At 40.7% G+C, this 27,203-nt stretch overlaps 1 protein-coding gene across 4 annotated transcripts in view; it reads left to right on the top strand.

Moving 5' to 3' along the window:
• The window catches only part of DLG2 (discs large MAGUK scaffold protein 2), a 1,042,459-nt gene that overhangs the window by 14,368 nt on the left and 1,000,888 nt on the right, over window positions 1-27,203 (top strand). For 3 of the 4 annotated variants that reach the window (XM_080581564.1, XM_080581542.1, XM_080581576.1), the window contains one exon: window positions 2,201-2,332. In XM_080581564.1, the coding sequence (XP_080437690.1) occupies window positions 2,201-2,332 (132 nt within the window). Of the gene's footprint in view, window positions 1-2,198; window positions 2,333-7,983; window positions 8,182-27,203 lie in introns of those variants that run through there. The other variant, XM_080581553.1, reaches the window with a different exon arrangement.

Here is a 27,203-nt window from a genome sequence, read left to right as displayed (position 1 = left end):
TTAACACCAGAGCTGTGCTCTGTTACTGGTTGCTCGGTTCGTAGGGTTTGGGACTGTTTTGGGGTCCACCAGGAGTAGGCTTTTTTCATCCTGATGAATTGCAAAGTAATAATTTTGTTGAAAATAAAAACTCTATTCAACCTTCCAGAAGGACGCTACTTTTTTGTAGCTTTGTTTGTTTGTTTTAGATCAGAGCTGTACACTTTGGGGAAGGAATGGTGAATGAGGGAGGGGACGTCAGCACTGTGCCCCAGGTGACTGAGGCAGCAGGAGTGGAAGAAGATCCTAAGCTATTAACTAATTATTTAGTAGTGGGGAGCCAGAGCTTGTATGTAGACAAAATCAGAGGCATCACAAGGAGGTCAGATGCACTGTTATGAGCTCTGTGAAAGGTATAATGTTACTGGGGTTTTCAAGGCAAAAGAAGCTGAGCTCATGCATAGAGGTAGTTACATGTCCCCAGCAACTGGTTGGGAATACAGCAGTGGGTTGGTCTGGTTTGGCGGAACCGATTGTTAAAAAGTATTTTTGCTTTCTGCTTCTTGCAGCTGCTTTGTTTATGAATAACTTTGTGGGTGTTGCTTCCTCCACCCCAAAAGCTCCAGCCTGGCAAGAGCTGTTCATGGTGCATCACCCTACTGCTGAGGAGAAACCAGTTGTGCAAAAACGGCTTGCTTGACCCTTAGGAGAGCTGAGCGCCCTCATTTATCACAGTCAGTGGGAAAAAAACACAGTTTTTGAGGGTAGTTCACAGTGGGAACCTAGCCCCAGTCTTCAGAACTGGCCTTTAAATGAGTTGATTTCTCTCTGTGCATTTTAAGTGGGTCCTAAGGTCCCTGAGTGCTTCATGCTAAAGCCAGGCAAACACCTTATTTCCCCCGTGATGTGGGGAGAGTGAAAATAAATTACATCTTTTTAAACATCAACCATTGATTAAATGTTTCTCCTTTCATCATTTAAGAATGTTATCAGCTGAATGCAAGTTGTGTCTTTTCCCATACTGTGTCATTTAATTGTCGCACCGCAGGGCCCCCACTGCATAGATCATGTTCAAGATCCTTGGTTGAACAAAGACAATCAATTTTTATATAGAGAAAAATAAGTTTGCTTTCAGAGATTTAGAAAAAACACTGATAAAAGCAGTCTGGTTTACCTTTCCAAGCATTTTGACAGAACTTTGTTGCATTTAATCTAGCTGAAGAGTCTGCACCTGTCCTATAAAGAAGATTATATTGAACTCCACTGTAAGAAATTTAGAGTGAGCCACTTGTCTCATTATAATTATTAATTTGGATTTTTTTTTTTTACTGCTTGGGAATCTTATTGCAACTTGGTGGTAATATAATTACAAAGGCATGTGCAGACATCTCAGTGTCATAGGTACGTATATGGACATTTCTACTTAGAATGGGAGAAAGAAAGGTTAAGTCTGATTCTCCATTTTCTTGTACATTTATTTATATCAAATGACGATATTTGGATTTCATATGATTTTATATGTCACTCATGTTCTCAGCAAATGAATATACAAAGACAATAGCAGCAGGAGAAAGGGAGCTCTGTTTTCCTGGCCTCTTGCAGAAGGCTGGATTGCTCCATTTGAGCCAACACATGAATGCAAGTCTGCTATCAAAGTCTCATTTTCAGCAAAGAGGTAGATAGCAATTCTGTGTAGCGAGGGAACAAAAATAAAAGAACCCTCTTGGACACCTGCCTTTCAGATATACATTTGCTATTCAGAGAACAGAGAATTGAGTGCTTCAGATGCCAAGCAAAGACTTTCATGTCTTCTCTGAATATATTTTAAGGCCAGTTTTCCTGCACAGATATCCATAATGGTTATTGCCTATAATTTTGTAGCTTCTGCAAATTGTAATTTGGTTCAAAACCCGTAGCTTCCAGCTGGTTTTGGATAAATGAAAGCTTAACACTTGTTGTAAATGTTATTCAAAAGATCATTTTCCTTTTGCAGGGTTCTCAGATATGCAGTATTCTTCCTGTTTTGGCGATGGGTCAGTCTCTCCATATTGCCTGAATTTTAAGGCTCAGGGCATGCACCTTATGAGAGAATGCAACACTATTTGGTGTGAATGTTCCTACATGTGTGAACAAATGCCTTTAGAAATGTGGGGGCAGTCTTTGGGCATTTAAATACTTTCCCGAGTCAATAAAAACTGGTTTTGTACTTGTTCATTTTTAGATACTGACCGAGCTCTAGTGCTGCTGGAAGAATATTGTAAAAAACTGAGGAAGCCAGAAGAGCAACAACTGAAAAAAGCCATCAGAAAAGTGATGGGCATCTTTAAGAGCAGCTTGTTTCAGGCACTTCTAGGTAGGTACTAATATTTAATGCCTTTGTATGCCTTTGAAGGCCAGACCTAGGTCAGACCTTGTAACTTTCCTCTTACTGTGCACTATTTAATTTGTATTTACAATGCAACAGCATGTTGAGATGATCCTTCTTGGTTCTCTGTGAAGAAACTCATTGTCCTAATATTTCAAAGGTATTTGCTTATTTATAGTAAAGGAAAGTGTAACAAAAAACTCATGCAAGATAGGGCATCAAATCATTATTCCTAAACCTTGCTGCTTTCCTGTTGTTTAAGGGAAATTGTTAAACCAGAGTAGGAAATAACTATGCAAAGTTGAAGGTGAAGCTGAATCTCCACACAGGTGAATGACCAAAGTTTCGCTGATTTTCATCTTTTCTAGATTTTATCATCTAAAATCTTTGTGTCTTTTGCATTATGTTTTATGGAAGATGTCAGCCAAAGAAACTCAGAAATTAGTCAAGAAAAATGCACAGACACACAGTAAAACTGGCCAAATGGTCCCATCCATGTGACGTTGCAGTGTTCACATAGTGCTGGTTCATCACTCAGTCTTTCTTCCACGTACATGGAGGTCCATGTAAATGACAGCATTTGTCAAAACGGAGCACTTGATATGTTGGAGCTTTATGTAAAATAACTTTTCTGAGTTATTATACATAAAATGTTTTCAACGTCATGAACTTCCTGATGTGGCTGTAGCATCTCTATTGTCCCTAGTACCACGCAGTGCTTGTGCTGCCAGTCCTGGGATGTGGTGAAAATAAGTGAGCGCCACACTTGCTCTACCTCTTTCTGCCCTCTTGCTGACAGTGCTTTGGCCCCTTAGTTTTTCATTCCTTCACAAACATCTGTAAATTTTGTGGAGAATTAATCTGAAAGGAGCATTTCTTAACACAAACAATGGCAGTGGAACCACATGTTCCCTCCGGTTATGGTTGTTTAAAGCCAGATTGACAATTGTGCTCATTGCAGAGCTACAATCAGTAGTAGTTAGGGAAAAATTTTGGTTATACATCATAAAAGTAGAAGTACGTGAATACAACACTATTACTGTGAAGACGAGGGAGATCTGTGAAGAGTTTCAGTAACTTCTGTAGCATTTATGAAAAATGTATTTACCTGTCTCTAACATTTCCTGCAAAATAATTAATGTTGATACTATTTTACTTGTATTTTTCCTTGGCTTCTTTAAAGTCATTAGCTTTATTTCATAAAGCCTACATAATTTTAATTGTTATTTATTATTTTAAAAAAGTTACTACGTTTGTACCTAAACAGTATTTACCAAATAGTAATAAATACATCTGAACTGAAGAACGAAAAAAAGATGGGAAGTTTCTGTTATTTCCATGAAGATAACTGCGAATATAAAAGTATGTATTGAAGAGATACACAAGTCTCAGAAGCATCGTTATCTGTACATCTACTTCTGCAGTACTTTGAAGTAATCCTTCAAAGTGTTCTAACAACATATGTGCTTTGTGTGTGGCTACACTGCAATATTTTTTGATGTATTACATATGCCAGAAATGAGAAGGTGATTATAGCTACATTAAGGTTGAGTCCAAAGAACAAAGAAAATCATTTGATTGCCACAGTTACAGATTGAGGAATACAATGGTGTGACGTTAGATAGTATTTTAATTTGTAGGACTTTGGGTGTCTTTTCCTTGTCCTCAAATGCTTCATTATATAAAAGAGATTTGGGAATTGCCAGGCATGTTCAAATTCTCGCATTATTACATTTGGTTTGCTATTTGGTTGGTCTAGATTCTGGAATAATACAAAACAGTGACCTCTCATCAATATTGTAACTGTGGAGGATGATGTTATTACACAATCAATAGTGAGGTTCTTGCATAATCATTATTTCAAAAAACTCCACTTCCATGACATCTGTTTTAGCTTCCCATCATAGTTTCTTCCATTCACCTATCAATCAGACCATCCAAAGAAATGCTGAAGGCAGAACTCTCCATCTCATTTTAAGTTCTGTACTGCTAAAGTACCTTTGTTTTTTGTGTTTACAGAATGTCTGTCTTGAAAGTGTCCACTTTTGAGTGTCTACTTAGATGTACTTTTCAGAGTCTGAGTTTTCAACACTTTCCAAAACTTGATCTCATCTACAACTGTCAAACATCTGTTTTTATTGAGAACTGATCAACCTTTTGAGTATTTAGGGTGTAACTGCTAACACAAAATGTGGTTTCTGAACAGAATTGTTAACCTGGATGCCTACGTTTTCATTCCTACCAGGTGTAAAGTTAATATTATTTTAAGTACCAAATTCAGTTGTTGTAGATCCTACAGCTTCAATAGAATTTGAGTCCCTTATGAATAAATTCAGCTATTGTATCCATCACTGTCCTTTACATCTGTGTTCAACTCTAGTTAGCTTCCAAAATGCTTTAAAGATCTATAGGATGTCTTTACGTTGAGTATTAAAGAACCAATAAAAAACAATAAATGTAATAAGAGGTACTGTTCAAATCTGAGCACCAAAGTTTAAGTGTTGTCTAGCTCCTTTTGTTCACAAATTTGTGCTTGTGTGGTTTGATTCAACCGGCCATGTTTGAACTTGGACCCTTGATTTTTTCTTATCCTCATTGTGTTTCATGAATATTGACTACTGAATTTACGAGTAACATGAGAAAAATGAGGACCTGATATTTTTCATAAGCACAGTCTACACATGGATGAAGTGACTACAGATATGGAAGTAAAATGTCTGTAAGTGATTTACAAAAGGATTATTGATGCATTGTCCTTTTACATTTTAATTTGTGTTCAAAAACATCTCCTTTTTCCCTTCAGGCTGTTCTTGTTGCTAGACTTCTTGCTAGAGTTGCTGTGTTCGGTTACAGCTGAGTTGGTTGCCAAGAGGCACATTTTCAAAGCGACATGTGGAGCTGTAGTCTCTAGAGTCCCATTATACTCAAGTGGCCCAAACACAATTCTTTGAAAATCCAGCCCTCAGTTTCTGAGAGGAGGGAGGAGGAAAAGCTCTTCAGAAGGAGTGTGGAAAGGGAAGAGCTCCTATTTAGATACCGACATTACTCTTAAGTCAATTCCAAATTATTTTCACCAAAAAGATTGTACCAACCCTTCTATGCACAGCGAGAGGGGGAGTTACAGTTTGGTTGTTATTATGAGCTCGAAAGGATTTTTGCTTTTTGTAGGGGCATCCATAGCTACACAACATTAAATTAATGGGAAGCTCTCAAGTTGTAGCACACGTTGTTCTGATGTATTTATATTTTCAGAAGTAACCCTACAAGGAAAAGAAAATGAAACCTGCAGAAATCTGAGCATTTCATTTGTTAGGATTATCTCATAATGGGACATCTTGGAGTCATTGTGTAGCGATAAAAAAGGAGAACTATGAAAGAGAATAATAATAGTCATCTGGACATTTCAAAACTACCAAACATCTTTTTTTTCCATTCAGTTCTTTATGAAGAACCCAGTTTAGTACAATCTAGTTCTAAAAACCTCTGCTATATATTTGCCTAGTCTTCATTTCATTAAGAAAAGTGCATCGTTTTACAGCTTAGAAAGCCGTTCTGTGGAATGAGAATGGATGAAAGAGGTTTATGTCAGAGGGTTGCTTATTTATTTATTTTTTTTGGTAGATGCATCTCTATAAAACATCATTTTGTTTCTAGCAGGAATTAAAGTGCCACAAATAGCTGTAATCATCTTATGCAGTATTAGGTAAAAACTAATCTCTATAGGTTTTTCTAAAATTCGGATAAACCCAATCTGTAGAGGATGACGTATTTCCTGAGGACTTTTAAACCATGTCTTATCTTTTTTTCTCATGCTTGCATAACTTTGCCTGAATTTTAAATTGGCAAATTTTCAACTACAATCTGCATCATGTTTTTTTTTTTTTTTAATAGCATTGTACCATTTCTGCAGAATAATGTGGATGTTATAAAACCGCCCGCCTTAAAAGTTGCTGTAGTAAACACTACTGTAAGGATTACATAATTCACTGGTCATTTGTGACACAGCCTGTATTTAGAGATTTAGGATATAATTTTATGGTTTTAGTAAGAGGGGTTTTTTAGACTGCTTACCTCATTCAGCTCACTTTTAAATAAGCCCTGTTATAACAATCCGTTTTAAAAGAGCCACCATGTCTTTTAAACCAGGTCATAAAGGAAGTCAGGTTTTTCTTCTGTGTTAACATATTATTTTTCTATAAAAAGTTTGTGTAAATTAAGTGGCAGTGTAACTCAACACTGTTGGATTGGTATCCAAACTTCCGAGAATCTCTGTCTTGTGATCGTCTGTGTTACAGGACAGATAGGGTATATAAAGACCTGGAATATAGCCATTTAACACTTTAGGAGAGCCTAAGCAAGTCCCCACTGCTTTAATTATTTTCTGGTGTTTTAAAACCAGTAAAATATATATCGATTAAAAAGGACAATTACCATTGACAAATGGAAACATTTAGTACAGGGAGCATGAAGCAGGTCAGGAGCTTGGTTTCTTATGGCTTTGTCCTAGTTTGATTGACTTCGGTGGCTAAGAATTTGTGGGCTCTGGCTGAAACTCCCCCTGCACATAGGGCATTTCCTTGAGCTCTCTTCTCTGTGGGTTACCTGATAAGTGTAACTCACCAGGGAAACTTCTCCTCTTGATAAAAATACTTCTTTTCATGCTCAGTATTACAAAAATTTGGCAATGTCAGGAAGATGCATACGGATACAGATGTGCACATGCAGATAGGAGGGATCCATTAGGTTTCTTTTGTTTGAAACCCATGTAAAATATGATCAAAATTCTGGACAGAACAATGGAGAGGGAGCCTCAAGCAAGGACCTTTCTGCAGAAATGTTTCACTGAAGACTTAAAGACACTTCTGAGTGTGTGGAACTGTGGAGCTGTAATTATAATGCTTATGTGAGGGTATGTCTACAAGGAGTCAGTGACAATTAAGTCTTTCAATGGAAAATGTTTAAACTTCAGGATAGTTTAGATCTGAATGAATCCAGAGAGGAACCTGTCACAGAAGTAAGGTTGGGATGTTGAAACATGCCCCTGACATAAAAGGAAAATCGCTAAGAATGAAAAATGAGGAAGATTTCAGTAGATGTAGCCATGCATGTCAGTTAAAGAGTAATGATTAAAAAATTCCCCCCATTTTTTGGCTTTCGTGCTGAGAAGAATAACTATACTGTTGGCCATATAGAGAGAGGAAGAATGGAACAATAAGGAATTTTTTTAGGCACGTCCAATTTTAGGAGAAACTGTTTAAATAGTGACAGAAGGAAATGTGAGACTAGAGGGAAGGAGATGGGTCAGGATGGGGGAAGAGATGTGTGAGCAGGAAGATAAATTACGAGAAGAGCAGGAGACATGCCATGTGGGCTGGAGAAGTAAAGAAAGAAAGGAAGATAATAGAAGCCAGGGGAGAAGTTGGGATAATGCAACACCTCAAAAGTCCAGTGCTGGTCATACGTGGTAGCGCTGGTCTCCCACGTTAAAAGCTCTATGAGATTTGCATAAAAGGAACATAAATAGTTGATAAAATTGTTGTTACCATTTGCTTCTATGATCTGTCTTTAAGAAACACTGCAGTCACTTTCAGGCCTTTTTCGACAACCACCGAGACCAGAAATTGTATTTTTCCCTTCAGTGTGAGATCTGACATTCATGGGACAACGGAAAACTGGGCAACACCAAACTGCACGAGGCTGCCGATACAACTGAGTTGAGGGTATCAAAATGAGGAAAATCAGCTTTGTAAACTCCTTGCTTGTACCAACCATTCTCATTCTGCAGAAAGAACCATCTCAGCACTTACTGCCGTGTCAGTTCTTCAGGGATATAAAAGGTATTAAATGAATTGCTGCACTGGGAGACTTTTCAATAGGAAAGAATAACTGAGTGTTATCTATTCCTACTTGCCAGGCTTGCTCTCTATAGGTGTTTTTACCCCACTTATGTGTTCAGCGTGTTTAACTACTTACACTGCTCTTGAACGTAAGGTCACTGATCTCACGTTATTGTTCTTGAGACTTAATCTCAGTGAGCTGGTTTCTGGTCATGTCAAGCTATTTTGCCTCGTGTAATAACACTGAATTCCAGAGGAGTTAATCCAGTACAGCCAAGCCCGCATCTGGCCCAGGGACATTAGGCAATTCTCTTTCCGAGGGCCTGAATCCAGCATTCAGTAAGTCAACAGAAAAACTCTCATTGACTTCGTCTGCCTCAGATTGTGCCATTGGAGAGATCCTTCCAGAGATTTATATTCAGACCTTTCCTGGTTGAGAAATAAAGATTCTTCTATAGCCACATAGAAATGAAGATTCTTCTGTAGCCAATATCTGAAAATATTGAAACCCTTTCAGACTGTTACAAATGTCAAAAAGCAAAAAATATGTGCAAAAACCCTTCAGTGCTCTGTCACATTTGAGAAGCGCTCGAATGACATCTCTGACAATGGGGAAGCCTGTTATTACTCCTCACAAAGTCCTACTTTCCCAAACCGGCATCTTTCTTTGTTGCAGCATAAATTACAGCAGAACTGAAATTTAAATTCAAGGGCAGCTTTTGTTTTGCCTGAAGACAGCTGCAGCTGCTTTTATTCGTCAAGTCCAATTCTCTTAGTAAGCAAATTTGTGCTTTCTCTCAAAAGAACTAGAGGTAGCAGTGCTAGATCTTCGGGATAATTTGAAGCTGTCTGATCTTTTTTGACGAGCTGGGGGCTGGACCTCAGCCAGCTGGTGAGGCTAACCCTCGCATCTTCCCAGTGAAAGTCAGGTCGCATAGAGTAAATTGTTTATTCCAAAAAATGGTAAATTGTTTATTCCAAAAAATGGTAGATCTATTGTACCTGCTTTCCTATGCATTTTGTCCCACTGCTATTTTTCATCCCATAGCAGTGAAATTTCCCCTGAAATATCTTTATTTGTCTCCAACTCTTCTGGCTCTCCCCAGCCCATGGTACCTGCAGAGCCTTTGGGGGAGCTGGGGCTTCTTCACTTCTGCCGAGCTGCATTGACATTGGGCAGAGCATTCACAGTTAGTTGGTGAGAGCTGGCAGACAGATGCGCATGAAGGAAAAGAGAGACAGATGTCACGTTACTATAAGGAAATCAGGCTGAAATATCCAGAGACTGGAGTTTTACCTGAGGTCTGAAATGTTATCGAGTCTCTGAGCTATGTCTGTGAAGAGGGAGCTGATGTGATTGAACAGGGTGCTCGGTTCTTTCTTTGAGGCTCCCTTTGCCCACACCAACTTGGACGTGTTGATCGCTTGGATACCCCTGAAATAAATTGGCTAGTCTGTTATAGCTGTTAAGGTCTTTGAATATTATCAGGCTCTGCAGGGCTAGGTGATGTCCTCTATTAGGAGTTGGACTCGGTGGTCCTTGTGGGTCCCTTCCAACTTGGGATATTCGGTGATTGTCATCTTTGAAGGTCCCCTCCAACTTGAGCTGTTTTAGCCTTCTGTAAATATTTCTGCATTTGCACAAACCTCAGAATTGTTTTTGCCTGTGGGACCTGCTGGGTGTTGCAGTGGCGTCGTACAAGGAACAAGCAGAGCCAGGGCACTGGTCTGGCTAGCCAGCCTGGAGACATGGGGAGCCCTGGGAGAAGCTCCCATGACAAGTTCTTAATATTAAAAGCTGTTTGGTTATTTTCTTTGTGTGAAGATGCGTGTGGGAAGAGTTGGGAAATCTTGTGTGGGTACCCCAAGTCAGTTTTTTGCTTGAAAGACTTTAATTACTAAACGGTCGTGAATTACCATGAAAGACCTGAACTCAAAAGTACAACATCTTAAATTTGTGGGAATTTTCATTGGGATCTCATCCTTGCTGTTGACTTTTTCCTTAATGAATTGAACAAAACCTCTGGGTATGAATGCTGATGGACTCTGAAAAATTCAGCATCCCAGCCCAGCTCTGTCTTTTGACTCTCGGCCTATCTGCGTACAAGAAGAAACCGATTACAGCACTGTTACAACCTAGGTAATACATAATCACTTGTAATCCTAATGCAACCCTCTGCTCATGTTTTGCTGCCTTGTAGCCAACGAGTGATAGCATTTCCACCTCAGACGAGGAATTCGGGAGCTTTGTGGACTTTCCTCATTTGAAATGCAAAAGCTGTGCATTCAAAATAAACCATTTTTAAGACGAGTCTTTAATATGAGCAATGTGGTAATTATTGAGCTTGTTAGTTTTCAATATCTAGCAAAGAATAAAAGCTGTTTTTGTTCCTGTAGTGTTTTTTTTTTTTTTGAGTGTCTTGGCCATATGGATTCTGTGTAAATTGGAATTAATAAAATGCAGTTGCAGCAGCTGTCGTTGTATGGCTGCTGTCCCAGCATGAAGCTTGTCTTTTTCTTTGCATTAAATAGGGATAGCCTTTTATTATTGGTTTGTGATGAGAACTAGAGATAAATTATTTAGAGATGCATTTAGATAATCTGGTTTTATTTTGAATAATGTATTCTTTTACAAGCTGAGGGAATATAAAGGGACAATGAGATTATCATTATTGTTTTTTGTGTGTGTGTTAAATAAAGACTGGATTTATATCTTGCTATTGTAGTTTGTACATCTACTAATAAAATGGAAGAAAATAATCTGGAGCAGACAGTTCCATCAGCAATCCTAATGTTTATTTTTGTCAGCAGAGCCATTCTCCCTCTCTAATGTTTTGGTCTGTGAAGTCATTTTAGGTTAGTCTGTGATGTGATTCTCCTTTAGTGAATGTAACTTCTTAAGAAGCAGCATGGTAATTTTGAAACCACAGAAACATTTCAGCCTTTGAGAGTTGTACACGTCACAGCTTTCAAAGGTGTTGCAAATGAGCCCAGTTTGTTGCTTGGTGCCACCCCTGTGACTTTTGGGAATTTCAAGGCTCTGCTTTTCTTACCCTTGTCAGTGAGGTGCTTCCCCTGTCACAGAAGTCGGTGAAAAACTCTGAGTTAGGTCATTCAAGTGCAATTGGGATGGGGAACTCAACAGTAAGATGCATGGAAATAAACTAGTTAATCGTATATGGACATATATTCTTATGTATATATCTAGTTATTTAATATTTAAATAGAGATACATATACATATATATATATAAATGTTTCTGTTTCATATTTATCTCAAACTTTTACTATAGTTATCCCAGGTATGGTTCTGTACTTTGGAGATCTGGTGGGTTTTAAAACATGTCTTTATAAGAAATCCTTCAAAACGTGTTCTTCGTGTTTATTCTGGCATGGAGGGGTCCATATTCTGCAGCTGTGTTTGGGCTGTCAGCATGATCTGCCTCCAAGACGACTCTGAAATCTGCTCAAAGAAGTCGGAATAGTTCTTTCCTGCCTCTGTTTTGTCATCATAGGTGTGTGGTTTTGAATTTCTGCTGACGTAGTTGATTAAAGCATATTTTATTGCATAAAATCTCAGGCATTAGAAATGGAATATAGTTATTATAATACTAATTATTATGTTATGCTACACAGGAATGATGTGGTATGTAAAAACAGTGTGAAAATAACTGAATTAGGGCTGTAGTCACAGGTTGGGCAGCACTGTAACTAAGGTAGTGTCTGTGAACTTAGTTCAGTTCCCATATGTACAGTGTGATACTTCTCATCATTTTCACCTCAGACTCTTTTCCTTCAAAAATCCTGCTCTGTTCAGTGTGCAGAAGAGGTAGTGCTCGGCTCGTGAGCCAGCATTTATTCCATTGCTAGCCCATCATTAGTTACTGTGATGAGGTTAGGGTATTTCTGTGCTATGGACGTGGTACTGAAATTCTGAGAAATAGAAGGAAAAATATGTTTATTTTAGAGGCCTGTGGAGATGTTTGTGATCTGACCTATCACCACCTAAGAGTTTATGCAGCTCGTCATGTATCTGACCACAACTCCATCTTCAATAGGGACTGTCATTATTCCAGCAAGACTGTCCCAGTGTCTCAGTCTGGGCACTTTAAACGTGAGGATCATCTGATGGTTGATCATTATGGAAAAATACAGCGGATGTGACCTCCTGATCATCACTGAGACTCTCCTAAGAGTCAGATCTAATCAGTAGGATCTAATTCTCCAGGGTGGCATTTAATGTTCTTAAGCAAAAAAACCCTTCAAGGAATCGTCTTATCCTTCTCAGCCTTCCAGCCCCTATGACAAATGGTGCTCAGACAGTATCCCCAGTGCAGGCCCATTCATATACTGAATATATAGCCAAGTGTGAGAACAGAGAGAAAAACAGGATGTGATCATGTACTTACATTTTGTTTGTGACTCTTTCTTACCTTGGAGAGTTACCTTTACAACCTTATCAGTGTTTTGAAGTTAACTTTACATGGTGATTTCCTAGAATCTGAAAAAATTCCATCGTGTGTAGATATTGATGACACAGAATTGCTTTTTCCTGAATTACTTTTATTCTCCAGTGTCGAAGTGATATATTGAACTGTAACTTCATTCTTTTTCCTCTTTAATCTCTGTCCAAATCCACAAGATTTATCTGTTTGTATTCTCTTCATCATTTCATACCTAACCTGCCTTCAGAGGATTTACTTACCTATCAGTTTTGGCTTGGTAGACTGTGTTTCTCATGCCTGTTTATTTATATTTTTTTCCTATAAGCAATTAATTTGTGTTTTAAGGAAATAAATACACTTGGAAAAAAGCAAATTTTCTCTTTAAAAAGTAGTCCAAACCTTTCTCTAAAGTTTAGAGTGACATCTTGTGGTAACACTGATTTCAAATATACATATCTATAAGTATTATTTTATTTTGTCCACAGTAAGCATTGTTTTCTACTGAAAATGTTACAGATTACTTAGCAGAAGAGTATAAAGACTTCTGAGTATCACCAGGGCTCTTGTGAGATTAGAGAAAACATTGCTGTCTGGTGTAAGGGGTCTTAAGGGTGTGCTTTTCTTTTACTCCCCGAAGTTTAACCCATGAATACCTGTGAGCTCCCAGTGATTTGAACTTCAGTTCAAGATTTTTAATGCTCTTCCAGCCATTGGGCACTATCTTTTGGAGTCACTCAAAACAGTTCCAGCTAGCCGTAATGCCAAAACAAGCAGGAGCGCAGCATCTTTTAGCAACATCTGTTTGGGCTATTCAGCAGCTATCCGGGTATCAACACCCTCTCATTACTGATCTCATTAATTCCAAGGCAATGGGAAATGTACAGAAGAACAAATACTGATAAAGGCAAGCAAACCTTTAATGCTGAATTAATAGACCTGCTTCCTTGTAGCTAAACATAAATATGCCCAGGAAGGAGGGTTTGCTAACAGAGAAACGAGTAAGGCCATTTAAGATCCCTACTGCAGTCGTGTGTACACTCCCTAGCTATGGATCAGACTCTGATGTACCAGGTGGTATAAGTGCACCAAAACCAACCGTAGCCAAAGGACTAGCACGTACCCAGACTACAGTGTTGTGCAGTATATTTAAACAAAATACAAATCTTTTCAATGCAACGTGGGGAGGTAGAATGGTTTTGCGCTCAGAGTTTTGACTCTATGAAATGATGACTTTACCATAGCGTTCCACCTAGCAGGTTGACTACCTGGCTACAGAATTGTTTAGTAACAGACACATGTCCTTTCTAAGAAATAAATTCTTTTTGGGATAACCGATTCACTAGTGCATGTCAAGTGGAAAGCCCCTCTTCCATTTCTCCATAGTGCATCTCTGATAATGTGTGGTCCCAGTTCTGCTGTCACAGGCTGCGAATACAAGATACTTGATTCAGAAAAGGATTCTGTGTTTGTGCAATTCATTTTTTTTTTGGAGGCATTATAGTCATGTGAAAGTGCCAGTGCTGGGCAAAGGATTCATATGATGTGCTGGCAATGTTAAGGATTTTTAGCTTTGTGGTGAAGCACACAAGGAACATTAGACCTGAGAAGCCCAACCCGATGATCATCTGGTGACCTCATTTATTAATTTGATGGAAAAATAAAGACATGATGTTTTCAATTAAGATGAATGTTTGGCTCGCCTGACAGAATTATTTCTGGTTAATAACTAAGTACAAGTTAAGCTGTTACTATAATCCGGATACTACATTTGAAAGCTCTGATGTAGATTTGATGCAAAACTAAGCAAATAATTTGGATAGCCTGTTGGAATGGGTCAGCTGGTTAAAATCCTCAAATATAGCTTAGAAAAAGCATGGAGAAATCGTATGTGAAGTAGACAAAGTGTGTCTAAAGGACATATTTACTGGCATGATTCTCTGGAGGTATTTTCAGCAAAATACCTATTACATTTCTTCACCCATTCCAACAGAGAGCGTTGAAAGTATAAAGAAATTTGTTGGTAAACTCACGTACCAAAGTGATGCTTATCTTGTTTGAATGCCCTTTCTTTTTACCACGAATGATTGGTGATGTTTCATGATAAAGGAAAGCTGACTGCTCTAATAGGTTTCTGCTGCACAGACAGCAACGTCCCTACCACAGTTTCTGAGTGGCTGCTCAGCAGATTTTGCCCTGTTACTAATCTGAATCTTCTCTAATAGTTTACATCTGTCAAAGCAAGAACTTGCTTCTGCTTCGTGCTGAGACAGCTGGCTCTGAAGCAGATGATGCACTGTCAGACTGGAAAGAGCTTTCCCCATAGCCCAGGTCATGAGGCCGAGGTGTACAGAGCAATGTCTGCCATTTACAGCCTGTCCACCTTTGATGTAGCCATGGGGCAGAAAGCCAGAGCTAGACGGTGAGCATTGCTCCTGGGTACAGTGCCCCATCCTGGGTGGGAGGTGTTGAAAACAAGGTCTCATCAGTTAGTGTTTGGGTGGGAGGAAGGATTCTGAGGGCTTGATTAGTGAATCCTCTGAACACTAGCCACTGTTGCTCTTTCAGCAATATAAACCCAAAATCTTATTTTGTTGTGATCACTGTGGTGGTTTTACGAAGGTGGGCAGCTGAGCTCCACCACAGCTGCTCTCTTACTCCCCCTCCTCAAAGGGAAAGGGGAAGAAAATAATACGATAAAAAGGGATCAAGGGTTGAGATAAGGGCAGGAACATCACTCAACAATTATCACGACAGGCAAAACAGACTCAGCCTACGTAGATAGAGAAATTTATTACCTCTTACTAACAGTGCCGTCCTTCCTGAACTGATCCTGCGGGGGCTTCAAGATCTGCTCCCCTATGTGTCTGTAGACACAAGGAAAACGAACTAAAAACACTTTCCCCCATCCACCCTCTTCCACCTCCTCTCCTGAGCGGCACAGAGGAATGGGGAATGGGGGCTGCGGTCAGTCCCTGACGCTTCGTCTCCACCGCTCCTTCACGGTCCCTCTCTGCCCCTGCTCCCCGTGGGGTCCCTCCCACGGGATGCCGTCCTTCCCGAACTGAGCCTGGGGGGCTGCCCACAGGCTGCAGCTCTTCAGGAACTGCTCCCACACGGCTCCGTACCACGGGGTCCATCCCCCAGGAGCAAACTGCTCCAGCACAGGTCCCCCACGGGCGGCAGCTCCCCCCAGACCCCCTGCTCCTGCGTGGGCTCCTCTCCACGGGCTGCAGCTCCGGCCCGGGGCCTGCTCCTGCGGGGGCTCTCCATGGGCCGCAGCCTCCTCCAGGCCACATCCACCTGCTCCACCGGGGGCTCCTCCACGGGCTGCAGCGTGGAGATCTGCTCCGTGTGGGACCCGTGGGCTGCAGGGGGACAGCCTGCTCCACCAGGGGCCTCTCCATGAGCTGCAGGGGAACTTGTGCTGAGTGCCTGGAGCACCTCCTGCCCTCCTTCTATGCTGACCTTGGTGTCTGCAAGGCTGTTTCTCACTCCTCACTCTCCCAGCTGCTGTTATGCAGCAGTTTTTTTCCCCCTTTCTTAAATCTGATCTCACAGAGTTGCAAACAACATTTTATTGGCTCAGCTCTGGCCAGCGTCGGGTCCCTTGGGAGCAATCTGGAGCTGGCCCTTCCTTGCGTAGCACGGGGCAGCTGCTGGATTCTTCTCACAGAAGCCATCCCTGCAGCTTCCCGCTACCAAAACTTTGCCACATAAACCCACTACAGTCACTTAAGTCTCCTGGCTCATTTTGTCAGAATAAAAACAGGATTCTACCAAGTTTGGCCTGGATTTTTTGCCCGTGTTCCTCTCTGCAGCTCAGAGGTGACAGGCTGCCTGCAAGATCCTCCTGTCTTAGTAACATCCACAGCAAATTTACATTTCAGATGGAGGTGGCTGAAGGAGAACAAAGTCACCCACAGAGTTTGGGGACCAATGCTTTAAGTATTTACTTTCTACCTATGTAAATCCCTCTGGGGTTTCTTTTGGATTAAGGATTCCTTACTCCTTCTCTAAAACTCTTGTTTAATATTCATGTGTGTTGTTAAACAGCTGCTGCATCCCACTCAAGAACAGAAAGCGGGAATGCATTTCAGTAGCAAATGAAGTGATACTTAAATATATCCCTTGCCTACTTCAAAGCAGCAGTATGGGAGGTAATTAATATTTATCAAATGCACTGAAGTCCTTGGATAAGAGGCACTGTGGTTGTGCAAAGCACTGTTTGTTTGTTTAGAGCCTTTTTGCCTGGCCATTTTGACCAGCTACTAAATGCACTTGAGAGTGATCACACAAAACTTGCTATAATGCTGACTTGATTTCTCTTGTCATCTTTGAATAACCACGACAGACATTCCAAAAACAGAATAACTGCAGAAATGTAGGTGCTGTGCTTAACCTGAGAAAAACACTCTTCCCTTCATTAGCTGCATGCATTGTATTTTGCAATAGATGGTAATAAAAAAGTGGGATTAACACAATGCAATACACAGAGACCCTGTTAGATTTTATTACATTTTTGGCTTGGTAGTTTATTACTATTAGAAAGCCTAATTCTTTGCTTATCATGTAATTATAGCAAGGTGCTTATGAACAGGAACTCCAGCTGCTTTTCTGGATAGAGTGTCATTAGATGAGGAATTAGAAAGCCTTCTTAGACTGTTAATTTTTCCCCATAACACAGAGAATATAAAGCATTGTAAAATATACATTTTACAATGCGTTATATGAGGTCAATGTTATCTTTCATGAGTTGTTGCCTGTTTGCAACAAAGACAACCAGTCTTAAAGATGTAGATGATCTTCAGAGGACTGCCTCTTTATCTTGAAAACTGCAACTTCACAGTCCTCCTCTGGAATAGGGAGATCACACGGAATTGTAGGGGTTGGGAGGGACCTCAAGAGATCATCGGGTCCAACCCCACTGCCAGAGCAGGTTCCCTAGAGCAGGCTGCCCAGGTAGGCGTCCAGACGGGCCTTGAATATCTCCAGAGAAGGAGACTCCACAACCTCCCTGGGGAAAAATAAACCTACCCAATTCATCAAAAAGAAGCTTTAGGTGTCTTTGTGTACAGTGCTCCCTAATCCAGCATCTGGCTGAGCTGCACTATTTGTCACCTCAGCAGCATCCCAATATGTGCGTTTAGTAAGAGTGAGACACATAACATCCATGTCTGCGTACCACAGAAGCCCCCAAGGAGTCCCATCCTTTTGTTGTGCCCAGCTCTCCTTGGCTCTCCTGGGACTTTCTGTTAGCAGACTGCAAAGCCCAGCTGATCGGAACAAAGGCTTTTGTGGCTGACCCAAGACCTCATAGGCACTTGTGACTGAGGGGAGAGCTCAGCTGAGGGATCCAAAGCTTACATCACACCACGAGATCATCCAGTTTTAGGCTGTCAGGCTCATGTTATAATGGAAAGCATTGTCTGAATTTATTCGCCTGCAGAGAATTTAGAGACAGTCAAGGTTCTTGTGGAGTTTTGTTATCCTGTTGTTGTGGTAGATGGGATAGGATATCCATCTAGAACAAGAGTAGGGCAGAAAATGGAGGAAAGCAATTAGAAATTGGGATATGTGAAAGTAGGAGGGGAGGATGAGCTCTTTTCGGTGTATAAATCAATAAATATGTAGCTCTGTGCTTTTATATTGTTCATGATGAGTTGTTATTTTTACAAATCTGTGGCTTACTGGCAATTATTTTCTTACAGTCTGGATAAATGTACATCCGCCCAAGAGTGGAGCTGCCACCTTGGAGCCTTTTTAATGCCAGTCTTGCTTGGGTGGCACTTGCACATAATATGAAATCTGAGTGATTATGACTGAATAAAACAGCTTCACGGGCTCTGATACAATGAGTATCATTATTTTAATAGGAATGCAAAATTCAAAACTGATATACTGTTAAAAGTCTACAAAACTTGCTATTATCCTGACCACCAGTGAGGGCCCACTGATTTTTATTCAGTTCAGTGTTTTGCATCTTTGCATATTTTTATACAAATTTCAATATTCTTTGCTTAAAGAGTCTGAGCCAAAGACATACCAAGCACCAAGCCAAGAAAACCTGCCCTGTGTGTGTTGCAAAGTTTGCGTATCAGTAGAAAGGACAAGTTCTCTGAGAAGCTTTGTTAGTGGTCCTGGGGATTAAGTGGGGTATCTTGGTAATAACATAAGAATCCCAGCTGATACTCCATCCAAATTAAAATATGTGCATCTTTTCATTGACTACTCGTCTGGCACTACAACAATTGCTAGATTAACCTAAAAACAGGACTGTAAATATTGGATAAGAACAGCCAGTACTTTAATGAGATAAAGTCACTGTCAGGGCTCTGAGGAAGGTAAGGGACAGGTGCTGTCTGTTTAGCTTTGCTATGTGTTGTGTTTACTCTGTAAGTCTTTTTGGCTTGGGACTTATTGTCAAGCACCAATTTCCTGTTGGAGTGCATTTCTGTTTTATCACTCTTGACCTTTTCTTTCAAGACTGCTTCTTCCTTTTAGAATTTTGGTTGAAGGAGAAAATCAATAGAAACAGCTAGAAAATTAAAAAAAAAAAAAAAGAGAGAGAGATTTTAAGTTAAGTATCTTCTTCACTACATTTTCACCTGTGGCCTTTGCAGATGAGGCAGAAGGATGGGAATTAAGCATTTTTTGGGGAACTCTTCTTCTTTCACGTATTGTTCTCCAGGCTCAGTGTCATAGTTTTGGCTGGAAAAGAGTTGATTTTCTTTGTTGATTTTCATGTGATGCTGTGTTTTGGAATTATGATGAGAATGATGCTGATAGCACACTGATGTTATGGCTGTCGCAGAGCAGGGCTCGCACAGAGCCAAGGACTTTCAGCTCCTGGTGCTGCCCCACCAGCGAGGTCCCTGGGGGTGCACAGGGAGCTGGGAGGGGACACAGCCAGGGGCTGACCCAGACTGGCCACAGGGATGTCCCGTACCGTGTGGTGTCATGCTGAACAATAAAGGCTGGGGGAAAGAAGGAGGAAGGACTGTTTGGACTGATGGTGTTTGTCATCCCAAGGAGCTGTTAGGCACGATGAGCCCTGGGAGTGGCTGAGCACCTGCCTGCTGATGGGAAGCAGCGAATGAATTCCTTCTTCTGCTTTGCTTGCACACATGGCTTTTCTTTACCTAGTAAGCTGTATTTATCTCAAATCACAATTTCTCGCGCTTTTACCATCCCACCTGGGGAGAGCGAGTGGGCAGCTGGGTGGTGCTGAGCCTCCTGCCGGGTTAAACCATGACACCCAGCAGGACAGCAGTCTGCCGATGTACCGGAGTGGTATGGGGGTGCCTTCAGCATTGGCCTCCAGCCCCTGGGCTTCCCTGCTGTAGATTTAGGATAAATTGTGGTGAAGGTCCTTGTAATAAAGCCATACAGCTGGAGAACTGCTGGATTTCTCTCTTCGTACCTTGTTCTCTTGCAGGTTGGCTTTACTTCACTCAAGAGAGGTCCAAGAAGTGAACTCTGGTGGCCTTTTTTAGAAAACCAGATTAGTATTCGTGACTGTAGCTTTGTATACTGAATTTCAGGTGGTGTGGAGGCATGGTGCTCTGCAGAAATAGGGATGTGGGTGTGGGGCATGATGTAATTAATAATCGTGCAGCGATGATGAGACTTATGACGTCGGGTACATTTGGTATTTAAGTGAGGAATTAGCATTAAATCAAGACAACCCTAAAGCTGTGGAGGGCATCTGGGGACACAAAAGGGCCACTCCTGAACTTTTGACAAACAGTGTGGGTGGTAAGTAAAGGATTCAAGATGAAGACACGGGAATACTAGGATATGTATACTCACCTCTCAAAGGAATAAACACATTTTCAAAAGGGATTACAAATTCAAATGGACTTAGAAATAACTTGCAATACAAGTTGTGTTGTATGGTCACACCAGGTGAGGAGAGAACCTGTGCTGGGAAAGTGCTCTCAACCAGCACCACTTTTAAATAAATACAAGAACTGCAAGACTTTTCAGTCATAATCCATATTCTTCAGGCTTTGCACTTGAATAAATATAATGTGAAAGTTTCTGGAAGAACCTTTCTTTGAAACAGGACTTTTATCATCATGGAAGGCAAGCACATGCTATGCCCTGCCAAAGGATGGAAGATACGGATGTTTCTGCATAGAAATCTTTTCTTCATAATTTTCTAATGTATTTTTTAGGATTGTCATTCATTCAAATTGTCAGCTTCCTCCAGCTTCTTCTGTGCCAGTTCTCATCATCTGTTTGAGAAACAGTAGTACAAAATTAGTCATGATGAAAAGGAAAATGTTATAGCTTGAGGTGGTTGCTATGCCAGACCTCTTCCTTTTGCTGCAAAAGAGCCTTGGAAAATGTCATTTCTCTTCATTGCTTTCCCTTGAAAATCACTGGACATGAGAGACCTGGTAGTCATCTATCTCAGACCCCTTGCTCATCATGCATTGTGATCAGTACCTCTACTATCAAACTACAACTGTGTCACAAACTGTTATGCTTTCTCCCAAACCAGAAACTATTCGACAGGTTTGGGGCAAAGAACAAGGTTTTGGGGAAGCCTTCACTAAACAATAGGTTTAGAATAATTCTTGGCTAAAACACAGCATTTTGCTTTGAAGTACTTCATAGTGCAGTGAAAACTTTAAGAGATTGCTGTAGGTTGGTACAAGTTGAGGGTTATGCACTTAAAGGCTCTCAATGGCACTGTAAGTGAATCCAAAACCTTTGGTGGGTGACTGCAGAACTGAGGGTGATGAAGAATACCATGTCTTTTTGGACCAAATAATGTTCTCATAGGACAGAATCCAATAACGTGGTGCAGATCTCATGTACAAGCAATATACACAAGTGCTAGGACTGAACAGATGGCTCACAAATGCAGGAGAAGCTGCGGTCAGCAAATTCTCAGTAGTTTGCTTCGAGTATGGTTGCATGACAAAGTCACTGCAAGGCAAGCAGGAGTATGAATTAACAAGTTAAATAACTGCCCATGTGCACACTCACCATCCAATAAAACACTCTCAGAGAACATACGGACAGCTGAAATCTATTTGGAAATGTCTTTATTGGTATATTAAAATGGGAACAGGAATGTTCCCACACAGAGGGACTCAATCATCTACGCTGTAAAATTGCTCGAGTGGTTTCTGACAAGATTTTGGCCCATCTAACCTGCAGTCTCCCAAACAATTCGCAGTCGGGGATCATCCCCATAAATCAGTGGCTGTCGCTGCTCAGTTCTGGAGGTTCAGGGTGTTATAAAGTACGAATCCAAGCTCAGCTCTAGAAGGTGCTGCCAAGCAAGTTTCATTTTCATGGCATAGCTTGTGGGTTGAGGGTTTTGGAAGAGCTCTCGTTGGGTATGTGTTGTCTGAATACACCTTCATTCAGTTATTCAGAAGCTGCAAATTGTCCCCATTGATACTATTCAAATTTGCAGTTATTCAACCAATCTGAATAATATTCCTGTTAACATTCACCCAATTTTTTTTTTTTGGGGGGGGGGACTAAATTTGATGCTAGTGGATCTGCTGGCCTGCTAGCCCCTGTGGACTTATAGCGCATCATTTGTGAAAAATCCCTGGCTAACTCCTAGGCAACGCATGTGGAAGAACTTAAGAATATTCTCAACTACTACAGGAAATCCAAAATATTTGGAAAGATGTAATTCATCTTTTAAAAAGAATGGATGGTGGTGAGAAGAAAGATAGCTCACAGTCTGACTAGAGCGAAGCCTTGTTGTGAATTTGGCCACATTCACCATCTGAAGGCCCTCTGGATTGCTCTGGTTTCCTTCACTGAGCTCAGGCAAACCTTTTCTTTCACTCTTAGTCTGATGGGTGAATAGTTCTGATGGCCACCGCTCTTTTCAGAGAAAAGGAGGCAGTGAATGGCAGAGCTTTAGAACTAGAACCTGGTCTTCACTAAAACTCCTTCTGTACCTCCTCGTCAATGCTGTAAACATCTTTATTTGGCCTAAAAATCACATATTTCCTGATTGCATTATCCCCAGTTCATTGATCCAAAATGCGTCAATGATTTCTTTTAAACACAAATATTTTCAATAGGGATTTCCAACATACCGTGCAAAAGTTCAACATTTCAATATGCAGCATTTTACAGATAATTCTGGTGTTCTATAACATTTTGATGATCTTTCCCCTGCTTATTTGCTTTGTTGAGAACAAACATGAAAACTTTGGCTCTTTCATAGCATCTGCACCCTCAGAGGACTTCAACTATTTTAAGGAATTAAAAGCTTCCCGTCCTAAACGGCAGTAAAAGTCCACTTTGCCACAGCAGTATCACAGTGATGAATGTTCAAGGGCAAAGCTTTGATTAATGACAGCTGCAGTTTGGATTTCACTGATGGTGATTTTGTACCTCCTTCCAGACAGCTGCACTCTTATGGCAAGTATCTAACTAGACATATTTATTATGCCAGTTTAGTTAAATACTCATATAAATTAAGCATATGGATACTTGCATAATTTGCATATGCAGCACGTGACTGTATTATATGAAGTAGGCTTCCAAGACAAGAATGTCCATAATTCAGCTGAGATATTCCTATTTTGTTAAAACAAAGAGGTCTGTGCTTAGATTTCATAGAAGGGGAATCCCAGTCTGAAAAGGGTCTTAAGAGTGAAGGGGAGGTGTAGTTTTCCTCTATTCAGGAACACAAAATATCGTTAATATGGTTAAAGTTGTCCAATGTTTTCATGTGTCCTTACAAAATGCTGAATCTAGCAGAACACAGATTTTGGAAAAACAAGTCCAGAGGTTAAAACAAATGCTCACACAATTGCTGGGGTCCAGTTCCTCACCTCTCCTTTCTCATTTCAGTGACCAATGGGAATCATCTTTCATTTAAACGTATGTTAAACTTAGCATACCTTTTACATTAACTACATTAAATTGCTAAACTTGCATTAGAATATAGCTTAACTCTTCATTGCCTGGCTAGGATAAGTCACTTTCGGTCTACCTGACATTTTGGGCCAGCACGGAAAACCATAAAGCAAGCATACTGCCTTTAAATAAGCTTTTTGTTATTAAATGCTCTTTTTTTTAAAAAAAAAAAAAGAAAAAAAAAGGGACAAGTCACCATTTAAGCTGCCGAAATGGTGCAGGTTTGCAATTGTAGGTCTTAGATAGGATAATACGTGCAGGAATAGAGCTGCAGCAAGACTCCTAAAAGACTGGCTTCACCTGCAACCTTCACTGTAATGCAGTGCAGCTGGTGGTTGTGCAGTGACTGTTGGGAGCTTGAATTTTGCATATGAGCAGAGCTGCAGAGGAATCATCAGTCTGATCCGTAACACAAAGCCTGGCTATTTTACTGTGCGGTGATGATAACTTTAATTTCTGGGGCATGATGTTATGTCTTTCTCCAGTTAGTGCCCAAGCATCTTGTGCAAAATACAAGCTCCCCTCTCAATTTCTATTACCTTCCTCTACCCATCTCTTTAACTATTACCTTTTTAAAGCTATCCATATATAAAATTTTCACTGTTTTACCCATATGACAGACAGACTGTAATGTGTTATGGTTGGTTACACAGCTCCCAGCAGATACCACACAGGCTCTGGGTCTTTGCTGTGCTCATTCCTTTGGCCGAGCAAGGTTTCCAGCCCTGTTGTGCCACACTTGCCTCCTCCTTTCCCCAGGTGCTTCCCCCAGCACCTACTGCTACCTGCAGTGGAAATCCTGATTTTCCTTGGGGAGATGGCTCAAGAGTCTGCCTCCTGCAAGGGGCCTCCCATTAAATTTTGTGCCATTGTATTCAGCAGTATTGCAACACGGAGAGAGATCCACAGAGCAATTTATGGCTTCAGAACTAATTTCTCGTGTAAATTATTACTGACAAGTAAGGAGCAAAGAGAAAATACTCAAGCATGTGGCTCAAAACCTCTTTTTTTTTTTGTTCAGAGACTGGAGTCGTGGGGTAGTAAAATCCTCCCAGGTGGTGCTAGAGTCTCACACACTGCTGCAGCCAACGAGAAGTTTTTGAGCGAGACGAAGTCCCCTGCTCCCCCACCCTCATCCGATTCAGATAAAGCTGTGTCATTTCTCCCTTTTTCCTTCATGTACTATTAAATGCATTCTCTTCGCGAGCTAATAACCCCAAATGTGTGATAGCGTCTAAAATGAAAAAACCCGTGCAGAAATATTTTCTTCCCTATTGTTTATCTTTCTTTCTTTCATCCTCTGTGTACAATACCCTGTGCTCTTCAGGACAAGTATTTATTGCAGCTGATGCATTGTTAGGGGGGGTTACTCATGAGGAGAAGATTTGTAGCGTATGAATTTCTTTTTTCTTGCTCGACGAGGTATGGAAACAACGGGTAAGACTTGTCACCAGGTGGCACCATTAGCCTAAGTTATATTTCAGCTAGGTGCACGCAATGAAGTTTATGTTCAAAAGGAATTTAGTAGAAAGATTGCTCTCTTCACCTTTCTTCAGATCGCAAGTCACTACACGACACAGAGAATAGATCAAATCCCTCTGTTCAGTGGCACATTTCAAATTGTTTCAGTGCCTTTGCAGCGTTATAATCTGCTGAAGAACTTTCCACACTTTGTACACGGTGAATAAACTGCATGCCTATGCTTCTCCATAAAGCACCTTCCTGCTTACCTATTTTGCAACATACTGCACATCTGGTGCATAAAAAAGCACCATTTTCCTCAGCCAGCTCTCCTTATCCAGAACACGACTAGGGAATTCGCATATGGGAGCATGTGCCTAAATATTTTTAGTTTGGAGTATATTCTATAAACCCAAACAATAAGAAATTGATTTTCCTTGCTTATTAGCAATAGCACTGTACATCAAGGAGTGTTAGGCATGTCGTGGCACAGGTGCTGGGTCCCACTGCCCCTTGCTGTTCAGAAGGGGTGGTGGTGGCTCCTCTCTGTGCCAGGACTGCTGCAAGGCCGTATCTGGGCACACGCAGGATGATGTAGCTGTCCTCTGAAGCAAAGAACAAAACTCTTCCAGCAAGAAGCATTTAAACAGCTTGAGTGGAGTAGTTATAGCTTCTTTTGACAGGGCCGGACTCCTCTCTAAATGGCTTTGGTGTCTTGTGTCAGCTTGATCCTAAGATGATGAATGTATACTAGTGTCGTGATTTTTTTTTCTAAGTGATGCTATTAACCTAATGAGAGGATTCTAGGGTGTCTCTTGGGAAACAGCAAATTCTTGTCCTTCTTTTGATCAGGTATTAAAGGAACACAACCCAGCAGCTTGTTCTTTCCGGCTGTGCTGGAGTATTCGGAGTCAGTGGTGGTGTTGTTAGCCTTTGGGATTCTGAAGAGCATGGTTGGAGGATGCAGCTTGTAGTTCTCACTTAGCTTATACAAGTAAGCAGGGAAACAGATTTATGCTTAAAAAAAATTCTTCCATTAACTTTTTATTGTATTGAAACCATCAAATGAGTATTGCTCATATAAACTCTGAATCGTAAGGTCAAATTATAACAGTAGGTTAATTATGCTTGAATGTATTCTCTGGTTTCTCAGCAATTTCTGGGGCCTCACTAGGTAAGATTGTATTGTACTAAATTGCAAATGCCGTAATTTAAGTCATACATATTATATGTGCTTTCTTGCCTTTGCTTGCTTCTCTGGTCAGCCATGAAAGTCACCGATTAAGCAGGCTTTGTGTCAGCCTCAAGTCACCGTGTGGGTGGTTGAACACCGGCACCAGCTGCCCGGAGAGGCAGTGGAGCCTTGGTCCTTGGAGATATTGAAAACCTGGCTGGATGCGGCCCTGGGCTACTTCCTCTCGTTAACCCTGCTTGAGAGGGCAGGTTGGAGTAGATGGTCTCCTGAGATCCCTCCCAACCTACTCCATGGTTCTGTGATTCTGCGTCTATCAGGAAAAAAGGTCTGGGCAAACTGAAGTTATGAATTTCTCTGAATAAGCCTGTGAAACTCCCGGTGCAGAAACTGCAGCACTGTTCACAGGTAGACTTCTTGCTCATAAAGATAAGGGCAATATTCAGAGTGGTTAGAAAGAACAATTGGTTCCATAGAGAGTTGCGTTACGGTGCGATTTTTTACTGACGTTTGCCCATTATAACACAACAGATAATGTAAATGCGTATTTGTCTTTTCCGTTAACGAAGCAGAAACTGTGCGTTGTTAGATAGCAAACAGAAAAGAAAGGTTCAGTGATACATTATCTTAATGAAGTGTCATTGAGAATTTGGCAAAAATATTGTCAGTTATAAAAAATCCCATATTTACATACATACATACATATATATATATATATGTACCTTTCCAAGTTTCAGTGTGGTGACTCAGTGGGCATTTTAAATTTCAATAAAGACAGTGTTATTACAGTGATGCTCTAAGGATGAAGGTGAGGCAGGGTTTATAGAAGAGAGCAAGATCAGGCAAGTCTTTTGGGGGGGGTCAGGCTGGGTATTGCCTGAAAGACTGCCTCTTTATTCTGGTTGTATTGGTTTATGTAAAAAAGGCAATCACAGACTGTGACATTATCAAATGCATCTGCAGTCCAAAAAGTGCTGTATTGTTCTGCACCATCTGAAGGAATCAGATGGTGTATCAGGT

Source organism: Anser brachyrhynchus (assembly GCF_964034855.1).
Source record: "Anser brachyrhynchus genome assembly, chromosome: 1".
NCBI lineage: Eukaryota > Metazoa > Chordata > Aves > Anseriformes > Anatidae > Anser > Anser brachyrhynchus.
Note: the sequence above shows the minus strand (reverse complement) of the source record. Positions and strands in the feature narration are given on the sequence as shown.